The sequence below is a fragment of the Leuciscus leuciscus genome (genome assembly GCF_965113295.1).
Source record: "Leuciscus leuciscus genome assembly, chromosome: 23".
Lineage (NCBI taxonomy): Eukaryota > Metazoa > Chordata > Actinopteri > Cypriniformes > Leuciscidae > Leuciscus > Leuciscus leuciscus.
Genome location: NC_138747.1, coordinates 26,689,953 through 26,705,982, shown reverse-complemented (window position 1 = coordinate 26,705,982; position 16,030 = coordinate 26,689,953). Strand labels below are relative to the sequence as shown.

The following is a 16,030-nucleotide window of genomic DNA, read 5'->3' as shown; positions in this document are numbered from 1 at the left end:
CCCTGAGGGAGGCGCACCCACTGAGTGCTACGGCTCACAACCGCAGGTCATGCTGGTAACACAAACCTTAAGGTTGGTACAGCGATTGCTGTAAAAAGAGCTATGAGGGGGTAAAAATAAGAAACCAACTGCTGGCTCCATTGTTTATCATTCTCACGAGGAGCAGTGCAGCTATTTTTCTGATTCTTCATCTTTATCTAAACTATTAGTGGAGACTTATACTCTCGTCTAGAGGAAGGGGGTAAAAAATGACGAGTCCTGGCCCTCTGATAAAAATGTTAACTAGGTGAGTGTCAGAGAGATGGATTGTGTGCTGTCAGGGAGAGCAGGAACATGAGAATACATTGATATTTCTCATTACGTTGCCCTCTCCCCCGTCTTTGTTTTTCCGCTGAAACTCTGGTGCGGAGGAAGGAGGGCCTGACGATAAATCACGCCCCAAATAACAGCCGAGACGCTGCCGCCCCCAACCGCTACGCCAAATATGATCGCTCGCTCACTGTTCCGCCATAGCTTGTGAGAAGGAGCCATCGATAACGATCTAATGAACAAAGCTATCAAACGACATCAGGGCAGAAAAAAAGAAGAGGGTACAAGAGAAAGAAAGTATGAGATACTTGATTTCAAAGCCTCTAAGCGGCTCAGTGTATTTCTCTGAAATTGAGAGAAGTCTGGGGACGATGTATTGATTGTGTAGATAATGAAACGAAGGGTAAAATCAGTGAGATAAAAGACAATCAGAGCTATAAATAAGTGAGACTTATTCAATGGAGTATTTTGAGGAGGAGCGTGTTAGACCGGATAAAGGAATGATATTATCTCTAAATGAACACTTTTGACTACACATTTCACTTTTTTTCATTTTTTTTTTTATGCTAAGGACCCCTAAATAAGATGTCGCCTTTGCATGGGACCCTTGATTTCATGTAAAAAATACCTATTCATTCTAAATGGGGAAAAAGGGAATGAGTTATAAAAATGACATGTGGTTTGTAAAATACAGCAAATAACTGACTTTTGCATTTTCAATGTATTAAAGCTAAAATATAAAAACAATTATTGCATTTTAACAAAGCTATATGCAAATTTGTTTATTTCTTAGTGTAAAAAGCAAGGCTATCAATAATAAAAATAATCTCATGATTTTCGACAAGATTTATACAACGGAAGTAATGCAACATTTAGTAAATGTTAGTCCTCATGAAATCAAAGTTGAATTTTTATTAGCAAAAAAAAAAAAAATCGTAATTAGCATGTACATTCAAAATATACAAACCACTAATAAAATCAAGAATTTTGATGACATCATTCTGCTTTTCAACAGATTTTCTGTCCAATCAAATGCTCTCTAGAACCTAAAACGCACCGCCCTCAACATTGTTTTTTAAAGCACTGACGAGGAGATCAAACATCACAAACCGTTAGACAGCCATTTATAATAAAAATAATAATATATTATAACATATAATACAGTGATTTTACAAATCAATATCATGATTAGTTACAGTATGCTGCTGTTGGTCATGTTTGTCGCTCCCCAACAAACATGTGGAACAAGCTTCCCCAACACTGTTGTGCGTATATAACTGCATTTTATTCAAACATCAGATCAGTGGCATTTTCTCTTAGTTTTAATAAACCTCAAGGGATCTTTAAAAGGCGAAGTTTTCATATTGATATCAATATGAACCGTATTTACTTTCCTTTGGCATAGGACTGGCTGTTTGCCATATAAGTATATGGGAAACCTTTTTGAAAACATGATTTTAGCAATTTCGTTGTTATTGGGCATAACACACATTTCACATTTTGGCATATGTGGCAGGCCTCTGTTCATCTTGCTTTTCATAATTAGATTCCTTTTTCCCCTTCGAGAGTTTGAAAAAAAAAAGATTAAATGTTGATTTCTAAAGTTAGATCCCTGGGCAGAATCTGACTGTCCTCTCAACCTAGAACCATTTTTAACGTTTCCCTGCTGATAGGTTGGCAGGAGTGTGATAATAATCCTCACTCTGTCTTTTTAATATCTCCTCATTAAAGGGTTAGTACAGCCAAAAATGAAAATTCTGTCATCCTTTACTCACCCTCATGTCTTTCCAAATCCGCAAGACTTTCGTTCATCTTCAAAACTGAAATTAAGATATTTTTAATATCTTCTTGTGGAAGCTCAAACATGCTGCATTACACGAGAATGAACCTCATTGGTTCTCGCATGTCAAGCGAACATGCTTGAGCCATAATTGATGTGTGCGTTGATGAATGTTTATATGTGAATAAAAGCCTAAATTCATCTGTTCAACATATTCGGAATATTTGGACTAAAGCGCTAAATTCATATGGATTAGTTTTATGATCTCTTTATGAACTTTGTGAGGCAACAAAGTGGTAGGGACAGAAATCTCTCAGGTTTCATAAAAAATATTTGTGTTCCGAAGATGAATGAAAGTTGGGGTTTGGAACGACACGATGGTGAGTAAATTATGACAGAATTCCCTTTTTTGGGTAAACTTCCCTTTAAATATTCCGACCTAAAAGCTTTTTTTTTTTACCGTACGTGTACTTACAGTGTACTTACCCAAGAAAGTACTGGTAATATAATGTAACCACATGGGTTAAGGTTAGGTCTAGGCAGGGCCTAAAATGAACACCCACCAAAAGCCAAATGAGAGTAAAAATCAGCATTGGCGAGTATATGTATATAAAACGCGTCAGTTGGCCAGTAACATTAATATGAATTCTAACAATGCATGAACGTGAAAAAACATGAACGACGCTCTGGACAGTTTACCAGCGCTGCATCATCACAAATGTTTAAACCTTGGCAATGTTCAAGAAGAATCTAAACATCTGAAGCGCGCACCCGGAAATCCATGTCTCAGACAGCGTGCAAATACTAAGCGTGCTTTCTTTCACGTCTTCTTGCACTTGAGCAGACACATTCACACAAAATGATGTAAAAAAAAAATGTGCGCGAATCCTAGTAAACATAGGTAATTATGTCTTAAAGGAACGTAAGTAGTTGAGAAAGTAAACATATAATATAATAATAGTAAAACTTTAGATGCAGAAAGCTGTTTTTTTACTGTATGGATTTATAACAGCTTTATTTTCAGAGGCATTGCAGTGCAGACAGGATATTATGTTTTGAATTTGAAAGATTAATGAATGATCAGATTAGATCTTACTTCCAAAACTGGATTACAATTTTAATATTACAAGGGACAGTATCACAAAGCACACTGTGAAATGGAATAGTTCAGTCAAAAATGAACATTTTGTCATCTGTTGCATGATTTTAGGGCTAAACTCTCACGGTCCTGTTTCAAATTTACAACTGTTAAAGTGCAACGCTTTTGCTTTCCTTCTCATGATTAAAAAAAAGGTCACAACACTTATTTCTGAAAATCACTGACCTTTACGGAGAGGATGGAGTTGGTGAGATTAGAAAGCACTTCATGAAACCAAGAACCTCTAGTTGTGTTTTTTTTTTTCTTTCTTTTTTTTCTCCACGAGCATGGTGGCATCTTTCAACACACCATTTAGCAAATGGCCATTTAATACATTAGGGATGAGAAATGAGAGACAGCAAACAAATAAAGTCCTGGTTCTTGGAATCCATCCAACGCCAAAGAGAACATCCCATTTAAAGCTTCTGCTGTGATGACAGGTTTTGGTCAAACTCGAATCTTGAATTATTAAAGGATTTGTTTACCCAAAAATTCTGTCATTATTTACACTGTGGAACACAACAGAAAGAAGAACTGCATTGGTCACTCTTTCACATGCAACTGCTTTTACGTTTCAAAGAGGACTTGTATCATATTCTTAACCCATATTACCACAATTTGAGCCGTTATCCACAGACACATAGCAATGCCTCATTCAAGAAGTCAAATTCAGTTCACAAAACTGGTCTGAAATAATTGTTCATGATTCACGAACTTGATCTGGTTGGACTGGCTCAATGGAAAGGAAGATTATTAGAGAATACCAATTTATATATTAAGGGTCAGATTTACTAACAGCTTGCGCCAGCGCAAACCCTCTTTTTATTTTTGCGGCTGACCTTATTGCAAATGCATTTGTAGTTTGTAGTGCATAAACGCAAAATTTATGGGAGGAGAGTATTTAAATGAATCATGCAAGGTGATTTACTATGGTTAGCGCTAGTCAATTTAATGGTATTTGTGCCATTATTTGATGGCCAAATCTCAAACCAGACGCTAATTTGCGCTGCTCTTGGTAGATTGCGTTGGTCATTATGTAAATGATCCGGCTGCGTCTGTGTTCTTTATTTTGCACGTCGTCAATAGATCAAGCGCAGAACTTTCCACTCCCATCTGCGCCATTTTGTAATTGCGCTCTCACGCTAATTTGCCCTGTTTAGTAAATCTGGCCCTAAATTGTTTCTCACACATGTAGAGATAGTTGATGACTTCAGAAGATCTTTTGAATTTGAATATTTTGAATATAGAGCATGAGTCATACTTACTTTTATGAAAGTTTAATGGTGTTTTGTGTTTTTTTGGGGAAATTTGAAAGCTTCAGTCCTCATTCATCGTAACTGCATGAAAAAGAGCGATCAGCACAACTCTTCAGAATTTCAAAGAAAGAAAGCCATACAGGTTTGGAACAATGTGAGTGAGAGCAAATATTGAGCGAATTTTTAGTTTGGGGTAAATAAAGGAGAATAAACTACCTTCTACCACCATTCGATTGACTGACAAGAAAATTAAAAAAGAAGAATATAAAGGCGACGATAAAGAAATAAAAGCGAGAAAGGGAAGAATAGAAAGAAGAAAAATCGCCACAACACAAGTATGATAAGCAGCGATAGTCTTTTCTTTGGCAAGGTGACACTGCAAAGGGAAGTGGAAATGCCATCAGGTACATCAGACAGAGCAGGAGCACAAAAGCTGTGCTGAAGACTGAATCTTTCACACAGGAGCTGTCAGGCTCTTTATGACCACGCTGCGGGAGTCTACTGTAGCATGTCACATTGTCTCAATAAAGTGACAAATAAAAGCCCACGCTGGAGTCCCATTGTTAACCGTGCTGGATAAACACCCTAACTGTGATGCCTGGAGTTCTGGGCCCTGTGCTTTGGATGAGGCCTGTTCAGAATTGAAGGAGAGGGAAGATAAAAGGACTTAAAAGATAAAAGCGCTGAACTAAAATCTTCATCAAATGGCACTTGTATAGTTTCTTCAAAGTATGGATGTTAAAGTGTGCAATTTCGACTGAATTGCAAAAATAATTGCTCTTTTCGTGAATATCTCCATGTCTTCCATCGGTTGGATAAACATATAGTTCTGCGCAGTCCGGACTGGATTTTTTACACAGAATATTAGCAAGAAGCGTATTTCTATTGAGTTGTTCTTGTAGTCTAAAACAACTTTAGTCTGATTCACAAACGAATGATTCCAAGTAATTTCTTATTAGTAAATAAAACGATGTTACTCCACTTTTCCACCAAGGACATACTGTATCTGGGGGGATACATGGTTACACACATGGATCAGCTGTCCTTTTGTCTCCCTGTAGCACTGTTAAAGGCGTCTTACATTACGTACATTGCAGTTTATTGCTCTGGCCACATACCAGCACCAGCAGTCAGACAGGGAGTTTCTAGTATTGCATTAGAATTGCATCTCTCTCAAGGGCATTTAATCATTTTTGACTTTCTGTGTGAGTTAAATCTCTTTCTTGGCCCTTTTTACCTTTAGGAAAATTCCTTAATAATTATGCACATCTGAATATGAGGCATTATTCACTTCCAGTCCTCGTTTACAATTATATATATCACTTGATTAAATGATTACATACAAAACAAACAAAACAAAAAGTAGTTATGAAGACTTATGGTTTGGAATTGGTAAAAAGTGCTTGAAAAAGAAATATGATCAGAGAATCGACTTGCATAATAATTATGGACTCACCTACCTCCAAAGCTACAGTACTGTGTAAAGTTTAAGGCACTTGTGTTAAAATGCTGTAAAGTGGGGATGCTTTCAAAAATAATGTAATAAATATATTTTAATTGTCAATTAACAAATCAATATTTGATGTGACCACCCTTTGCGTTTAAAACAGCTTTTGTCCAGGTACACTTGCACATATTTGTTCAGGTAGCTTTGCAGTAAGGTTTCTTCAAGTTTCTGCAAAAATGTTGCCACAGGTATGTTTTTCCAATGAGCCTGTGTTGCCAATATGGTTAGTGGCACTATGGTTAGTTTGATTTCGGTAACATTCTCTTGACTATAAGTAACTTTGCTACATGTCAACTAACTCTCATTAGAGTATTAGTAGACTGTCTGCTTAATATCTGCTAACTCTTTATTGCAAGTACATGTCAACTTATTCTAACCCTAACCCTGCGAGTCTACTAATATCTATAATGCTCTAATGAGAGTTAGTAGACATGTAACGTTGCTTACAGTCAACAGAGTGTGTTAAAGGGACTATAAAATAAAGTGAAACCCTGATTTCTTATGCAGACACGTTAACCTAAAGCTTATAAAAATGAGGAATGCTGCAAGACAAGCAATTCATTTTTAAGAGATCATTACATACAGCAGTATGAGCCATTATGAGGATTAATGCTCTTTATATTTATGCAGAAGCTGTTGCCATTTGTGGACAAAATTTAGTCATGTTGGTCCTACTTTGTTGTCTACTATATGATTAATATGTATAGTACAGCAAACTCTGTTTACAGTGAAGGAACACTGATGCCCTAAATAAACAAATGTTCAATTGGGGTAAATCCCATTTGCGGATATGAGGGTTTTGTGTTTTTCTGTTCAGTTTGTTTCATTTAATTTGTACTATTTTGATTGTTTTCTTTTTTGATTGGTTTCTCAATACATATTATGGCAAATTAGTTTTATTTATGTATTCACTTTCACAACTTTTTTGTTACACTGAAGGATATAGCGTCTTTAAACTGCCAGAAAAACTTTAAACTGCAGTCTCACAAATTCTGTGTGAGATTGTCTGTAAATCTATTAATCTCTTTTCTTTACTTCAGCTGTAATATTTTGTTAAAACATTACTAAAAACCTCCAATTTGTTTTTGTATGCTGGATAATGTATGACTTTTTATTGCACATGGTAATAAAAGTAAGCTAAAAGCAGTTTAGCAGAACATTTGTTATCTTTAGTCATGTTAACGAAATTGACTACTTTTTTTCCAGCATATTGGTTGAAAATAGCAGATGGCATTACATCTACATCACTTTTTTTTTCTTCTTCACTTTTTTTATATATTGCATTATTTAGTCCATATTTACTTTTTATCAATGCAAATCCTTATAAAAAAAAAGAAAAAGAAAAAAAAGTCATGTGCCCTCATAATCTTTTGTGAAAATAACTTCCCCTCCCTCTGGCAGCGACATCTCTTCTCTTCTGTTGACGTGTTTACTGGCGTGAGGGCGGGACAACCTGTCACTCAAATGAGATCGACCAATAGCAAACCACAACCATCCAACTATCCAATCAATTCCCAATGGACAAAATCAAGTCCTGGCCTATATTTGTTCTTGTTCGAGAAGTTTCATACGGTGGCCGAGAGAGCTCAACACGCTGAAGAAAACACATGCAAATAGAAGAACACCCGCAAATTAAGAAAACATCTTCATCAGTTTCACAACACGTGTGCTCCAAATACTCACAACACAACCAAATACAGAAATGCGCTACAAATAGGACAGACCACAACGGAAATGTTGCCAGGGGACCCCAATAAGTGACGAACCCGGCTGGGACGTGGTTATAGCTCGTGAGCATCCCTATGCCCTGCTCCCTTCAAAGGGCAGATGGCAGAGCACTTGAAGTGGGACTTTGGAGTGAACAGGGCACTCGTGTGCCATTATGTAGCCGTTTGGAACGCACTTGATGAAGGGTGCAACGAAAGACAACGTAATTTCCTCGTTATTTTCACCTGGGATGTTTCCATGACAACGCAGCACGGTATCCATCAGCTGAATAGCTGTTCTTATGACAGAAATATCTTATTAATGCTGTTAACATAACGGTTGCAAATAAATAAATAAAAATAAATATATATATATATATATATATATATATATATATATATATATTTTTTTTTTTTTTTTTTTTTTTTACAAAAAAGCTTTTAAAATATGCGTTATATATCTGTGTGTGAGTGTCTCAACTTTAAAACTTTGGACCTTGCATAACATTTCTAATGAGACTTTTCTTTATGAAAATTTAAACATAGCATGGCAAAATTTGTACAATGTAACTGATGTATAGATTAATATCTTTCCCTCATGTTCTTTTTCTCTAAGTAATTAATTAATTCATATTTAGCTTAAAAAATAATGAAAGCTGCAAAAAATCCCTCTTATGTGAAATGTCCAGATGGTTTACTGTTTATTTTCTTTTTTGTAATTCCCATTATTATCAATACTCTAATTAGCAATTTTCTCCATTTCAGTAAAAAAGGGTTAGGGTTAGGGTTAGGTGTTTGTCTGTGTGTGTGCGTGTGTGTGTGTGTGTGTGTGTGTGTGTGTGTGTGTGTGTGTGTGTGTGTGTGTGTGTGTGTGTGTGTGTGTGTGTGTGTGTGTGTGTGTGTGTGTGTGTGTGTGTGTGTGTGTGTGTGTGTGTGTGTGTGTGTGTGTGTGAGAGAGAGAGAGAGAGTATGTGTGTGTTTAAATTTAAATCAGCAGGAAATAAAAGTTGTGCACCTAAATCAACATTACCATGATGGCACAATTACTTTACAATGTATACATATTGTTGTTGTTGTTGTTGTTGTTTTTTAAAACAATGTCACAATGCAAAAAAATACTGTCTTCATTCTTTTGATTTTGTCGTGAGATCTGACCAGGGCATGTTCTTGACTGGATTCATCCATAAATGGCCAGAGAAAGTGTCATGCTCTAGATGATTAGCTCGTGTATTTACTTTTTTCACACACCAGTGCAAAATAGATTTTCCACAAAAAACCTTTGGCTTGATATGTGACACTACTCCCACTCTCCTGCCAGGTACAATTACTACAGCATAAAGCACATGGCAAGTACCTGCTTGAAAAACATTTCTTCAGTAATCTTCAGTAGCAGTGGGACGCTAAAGCCCTGTCGCCTCTTAAATTGGCTTTATGAGAGAGTAAATGCGCCTAGTTTAACTTATAAAACATTTAACAGCATAAGGTAAGGGGGGACAGCCCTCAGTCATTATTTATAGGAAGACAAAAACAGCTCTCTCATTTGCCGTGCAGGACACCGAAAATATAAACAGCAAAACTCTACAATAACCCTCATGACCACATGCAAATTAAAAACAAGCTAATTTATCATGCACCGGTCGACCACTGTTGATGAGGCCCTTCATTTCTCTCCAAGTGCTTTTGGGAATTAAAAAAAAAACAAGGCTTATAGATAGGTTGAGTGGAATATTCATATGAACCTGCTGATATTCAGGCTAGCATTAGTAAGAACATACTTCAACACTCAGAAGGATTCAAATTGATTGCATTCTATATATGACTGTAATATACTTTTAAAAATACAGATATATATTTATATAGCCTAATTTAAGCCACACTATTCACATCATGAATTATGCACATATGTACAATTTCAAATAACACTAGTACAAAAATTGTTTTCCAAACTATAAAGGATTTGTTAATCCCATATGGATGGATGGATGGATGGATGGATGGATGGATGGATGGATGGATGGATGGATGGATGACTTCATTATATGGTTGATATAATGAAATGGTTTCTTAGCTGTTATTAGCTGTTTCTATTCACCTATTTGTATGCAAATTTGGGGATGTTGCTTAAAAAAACGATGGATGGAAAGGCCAAGATGTGCATACATTTTTTTTTAAATGCGCTTATTAATGGTGGCGGATACATTTTTTTTTTTTATCTGATAACAAGACTTGCACAAACTATGATGGAAACGCATTTACCGAATAAATCCCTCACAGTGTGCATCAAAAAATCTCATATGACTTTGCCCTAACAGAGATTGTGATTGGATAACTGGACTTCTGAAATGCACAGAATCTCAAATGTGACTTGGTCATTCTGAAATGCCTGAGCCAAAGTCTGTCAAATTTCCTCCCAATACTGTCTCACACGATTCTGTTGCCAAACACCAGCCATCAGACACTTATGATGTAGGAAAAAGAAGCACAGTGGCTTCCCCGATTGCAAAAATTGTTTTATTACAGATATTTGTGACAGTTTCCGACGAAGTGACGATTTTGCTCTCTTTGTTCATGGCGATTGAAACTGCACTTCATTCACAAATGTTTTATGCAATATTCCACGTTTGCACCTAAGTCAAATTCACAACTTTGGATGGAAACCTACTGACTTTCATTGTTAAAAATGTGAGATGGATGGATATTCATCAAAATAACTTACTTTGTGTTAAAAGAAAGAAAGAAATGCATACAGGTTTGGAATTACATCATTTTCTTTTTGTGGTGAGCTATCCCTTCAAGAACTTGAGAACTAAATTAGATGTAAATTATACTTGCATGATGACAGTACGAAGTTCCATGTACTGACAGAATGTATGTGACAATATGTAATACATGAACTGGAACATGTAAGACAGTTAAACCTCACCTCATCATAGATGCTGTCATTCTTCTCGAAGTCTCCAGCCTTTCTCGGAAGCACGTGGACATGGACATGCTGTAATTACAAGAAGAAACGAGTGGTGGTTAATCGAAAAACTCGCTCATTCAGCAAAGCTGAGGTCACTGTCAGAGAAAGTAAGGACAGGTACACTCAACCACCCTCCATATCACTTCCTTCATTACAACACAGTCTTCTGGCAGCTTTTCACTGTTAACTTCTCTTAAATCATGCAAGAGTTACTGTAAATTCCACCAAGCGTGCATCCGTAAACCTTTAAGACTACTTCTTTTAGGATTTTAAAACTTAAATTGACTTTGTCAGATGTCCTCAGTGAATTCTCTTCTGCAATATGCTGTCACAAACTTGGCCATCTGCACAGTTAGTTTGCAGAATTGTGCTTTCCTTGGGTGCACATTAGCAACGTAATTTGAGTCCCAGTAGAACACGCTCTGTTTTAATGAACAAAGCATTAGCTATTTAGTATAAAGTGCCAACCCAACATTATTTGCAATCTTTTCAATCCCATATTTGTTTGCACATTAGCATTTTGGTTTGGAGGGCTAGGTGCATTATTCTAGAGCAATGAAATGACACTTATTATTATTTTTTATTTATTTATTTAGCAAAGTCAACATTTAGTATGACCAACAAAGTCAAGTCATTATATCATAGAAAGTATCATATATCATAATTACATTATAGAAATGAAAGGACCCCTGCAGATATTGTATGTCAAGGTCAACAAGTCTATTAACTCTTGCACTGCCATTGCCAAAAAATTCTGAACAGGTGATAGCATATGTAAGTATTTGCATATGTAAAATAACACGATCATCAACATTAAACAGCATATAAATCAAAACTGCTTAAAGGGATAGTTCACCCAAAAATGGAAATCCTGCCATCATTTGCTCACCCTCAAGTTGTTTCAAACCTGTATGAATTTCTTTTTTCTGCTGAACACAAAAGATGATATTTTGAAAAATGTCTGTAACCAAACAGTTGATGGACCCCAATGACTTCCACAGTAGAAAAAAAAATAAAAAATACTATGGAAGTCAATGGGGTGTTGATGGACTCCATCTACTCCATCTATGTTTTGATCATCATTCTGAAATTGATCCCAAAAAAAAAAAAAAAAGAAAAAAAATTATCAGATAAGCTTAGTTAAGGATTTGGTGAAACTCTCCAGAAACGTGATATTAAGGAACTATTTACATTTATAATTATTTTTTACATTTTTTAAAAGGATTAAGAAGATGTGTTTACTCGCGTGTATTGTAGATGTAAGAAAACAAATATATATTTTAGTTAAACCACTTGTTCATACTGTATACTTTTGCAAATATTTGAATAATACAGAGATATTTTCGTGTGGTTCCTTGAAAAATATTATGTTCTGACCTGTTTCACTTTCACCCTAGTGAATAATATGGGTATAAATTATCCATATGTTTGACCTGTTTTTAAACGTTACATTTGATGAGCAAAAATGGAACAGTTCAAGTTTCTTTGGAATTTCTAGTTGAAAGCTTAACAAAAGGTGGGGAAAAAAGAGATACAAAAAGAGATGTAAAACTGTCACTGTTCTTTGAAATTCTCTTTAAAAGATATTTAAATGTATGTATATATATATATATATATATATATATATATATATATATATATATATATATATATATATATATATAAAAAAAAAAATAATAATCAAAGTCACACATCAAGACAGTAAAATAGAGGCCTGTCACCATCCTCCCCCAGTAGTTTTGTAATGTGTGATCATTCGCTATTAATGTATCAGAGCTTTCTGCGTGAAGACAAGCGACATGACAGTATAATGTGGACAGCATACATAAAAGCCTGGAAAAGTAAAAGAGCAGGTACAGAGTCGATGAGGTACAGATGTGATTGGTGTCTCCTTGAAATAAGTCATGCAAAGTTTAAACGAACATGATTTTACGACAAAGCCTGTTCTGATTGTTTTATCTTATCAGCAAGAACCTATACTTAGCCTGACATAAATCAAAACCAAAGATAAACAATATTATCATCTGCCGTCCAAACCGTCAACTTTTTAGAGCTTTTCACACCGTGCTGAACTCTACCAGGGTGTAATAACCTAATTACAGTGCTTTTTAATTCATTTTTCATTAGTCTGTTGTGATAAACAGCTCAGGCTTGGCGAATAAGTATTTATAAATGTTACAAACAAGATAACATGTTTGGAGGCATCTGCTTTGTTGCAATGCATTTTCTATTTAATGAGAGCATTTGCATAATGTCTGCATTATTAAACTCATCTACCTTGAGGAAAGTATGGAGAAACACAGCACACACACAAAGCCATTTCATCAAGAAGACTTTATAGAGGCCGCTTAGCATGGAGAAGGAAAGCTCAGTGGACCAGAGCGAGTGGCAAAGGCCGCCAACTGAATAGTGCAGAAAATTGGAAGGATAAAATGGGGGTGATTTTAAGAGCAACGTGACAATGTGCAGAGAAATACGGACGGGAGTTTGGGGTCAGAGTCTGACATTCATTGTTACTCAATACATGATAAAGAATGTGGATTACCTTGTACATGATTTTATTAGACTAGTTCTATCAAGTGTTTAAGCATTCAAATAAAAGTAACAGACATATTAAAGGACAACAATTTAAAATCTGTCATCATTTACTTAAAAACAAAATGCCCTTTAAATGCTGCAGGACTGTAAATTCCATACAATTCTATATTATAAAATGCATAGTTTCAAATGCTGATTGGTCAATATAGCAATCCAGCTGTGCTAAAATACATAGTAACAGCTAACTTCTAGCTAATGTGTTTATCCCTCCACAGCACTCATAGAGAACACATTCTGTTTTTGTTTTCTGTATGTGCCAATATTATAGCCTACTGTGAAAATGGCTAACAACACACTTTAGCTGTTCGTGTTCACAATAGCAGAGTCTCAAATTGTATTGCTTCTGCATGGCTGAGAAATAAAAACATTCTTCATTCATAAGAAGTCGAGGGTAAAAGTATTATGATGGTTGAAAGCTGAGCAAATAAACTCAAACTGGTTCTAAAACATATATTTTTAATCGTCAGATGTTTCACACTGTAGTATCAGTTTCTGAAGTGTTTATCATCTCACAACTTATACAATTGTTAATTTAGATTTCAAACAACCATATAAGCTTAAAATACCTTTCTTCAAACTTGATTTCCACAATGAGAGAGAAAGAAAATATCTAAAGCTGCAACCAACTTCTACTGCAGTAAAGGGTTTGTAAAGTGCCTGCTCTTCTAATTAAAACAGATGTCTTTTAATTAGCTCTTGACGATGAACAAATGTGCAAAATGGCCGCACTGCTATTTATATTGTTTAGGTTAAATTCAGTCAGACATGTAGACAAATGCATTTTGTCACCAACAGCTGGCCTCCAATTAAGACATAAGGGGTCAAAAGCAATGGAGGCTCACAGCCCAAACTACCTATTAGAGGAACAGACATCTTTCCCTGAGTCATCCACTGGCATTACAGTGGCTCAAAACTTATAATGCCTTGCTGGAAAGGATTATTTATTTATTTATCACCTCAAAATGATAGGTCCTGCAAATTGTGATGCCTTCTAATATACCTCATTTTTGGCCGAAATGTAAGGCAATCTCAAAAAAGCATTGCAAAGAGCTCAGTCCAAATAAATAAAGGAGTGAGCTAGTGAGCGAGTGAGTGAGCAAGCGAGTGACTGAGGGAGTGAGCGAGCGAGAGAGCGAGTGAGTGACTGAGTGAGTGCATATACTTTCACCAACGTTGCATTTATTTGATTGAAAATACAGTACAAAATATTGTGTAATATTGTGAAATATTATTACAATTTATAATAACTGTTTTCTATCTCCATATTAAAATATAATGTATTCCTGTCATTGCAAAGCTGATTTTTCAGCAGCCATTACTTCAGTCTTTATTCTAACATGCTGACTTTGTGCTCAAGAAACATTTCTCATAATTATCGATGTTGAAAACAGCTTTCATGATTAATACTTTCGTGGAAACGTTTGGTAATACTTTCATGGTCCCCTATAGACATTCTGTTTACTATAAGTAACGTTGCAGCTGCATGCCAACTAACTCACAGAGGATTAGTTGAGTACAAATGGTAGGGTTAGGGTTAGTAGAATAAGCTGACATGAACTTGCAAAGTAACCCGATCAATAAAAATATATATTTAATTGATCCAAGTCATTTAAACTCACAGACAGTGTGAATGCAAAGAGCAACCTAAGAGCAGCCAACATTCTGTTCTTACAACTTACAAGAGTTTATTTTTTCTCCCTTTTTCCGCTTTTTTTTCCTGCTGGCCAGCACACTATGTCTCAGAAACCATTTGCTAAAAGGTGTGCATTTGGTAAGGCTGTAGGAGAGTGGCTATTTGATCGTGTAAATTCAATAACAACAAGACCTCTGGTTAGGTGAGTGTTCACCACTGAGCCACAATCATGGGATACATTTTGTGGACATGTTTTCTCATGGACGGAGAACAACAAGATAATGATGATAACAGAAACACAACATGTATCATCTCTCAGCACATAACCAGCACGGTTGGTCAAAAATAGTCTCGGAACTGTCTGTTTGTCTGGAACATCATAATGGACCTATACTAAGAGAAGAGCAAATAAAGCTTCTAAACCTGAAACCCTCAGAGCATGGACGTCCTCACTTATAAATGATGATTGAACAAGTTCTAAATCCATCACAAATGGCAAGCCGTTGTTCAGAAGAGTCCAAACACAACTCAGTTATGCTGGTAATGATGAATATGCTCAGGAGTTTTTAACTCCGAACCATCACGCAGTGCAGGCGAGATAAATAACCATCCAAAGCAAGACAAATGACTGAATTCCTAAGTCACTCCCCAGTTTTCTGCTAGATGGAGTATACGGAAACCCAATTTCACCATATGAATACTTAGATCTGTCTTCTGTCTTCATATAGCTCCAGGCAGAGAGGTTAGTAAAATGTATTCTTTTCTATAGAGTGCTGCTCCTTTATTCAATCATAGAACTATTTTTTTGCCCTCCTTGTACTCCCGGCACCGAGCACCTGATTGCAATAACGTGAGTGATAAATGGACCCAATGCTTTAGCATAGCAGATGTGCTATATGCAAGCGATAATCTGTATTCATAAAAGAACTAGGCAGGGTTCTAATTTAGAGTAACTCCATGTTTGAAATTAGTTTCTAAATCATGGAAAGTGCACTAGTCGGTTTAAGAACACTGAAAACATTTTTGCCATACTGTGGGTTTGTGTCCCTTTTGTGCGACCGCAGATATTCAGTGTGCTTTTGATAAGGACTGACTTTAGCTGTCCGAAATTACTACCTACTACCAATATAGTCTGTTA

General features: G+C 35.9%; 1 protein-coding gene across 3 annotated transcripts in view; it reads right to left on the bottom strand.

The window, feature by feature from the left end:
• fhit (fragile histidine triad diadenosine triphosphatase) overlaps window positions 1-16,030 on the bottom strand; it is a 369,232-nt gene that overhangs the window by 76,385 nt on the left and 276,817 nt on the right. For all 3 annotated transcript variants that reach the window (XM_082156592.1, XM_082156593.1, XM_082156594.1), the window contains one exon: window positions 10,620-10,688. In XM_082156592.1, coding sequence (XP_082012718.1) covers window positions 10,620-10,688 — 69 coding nt within the window. The remainder of the gene's footprint in view (window positions 1-10,619; window positions 10,689-16,030) is intronic.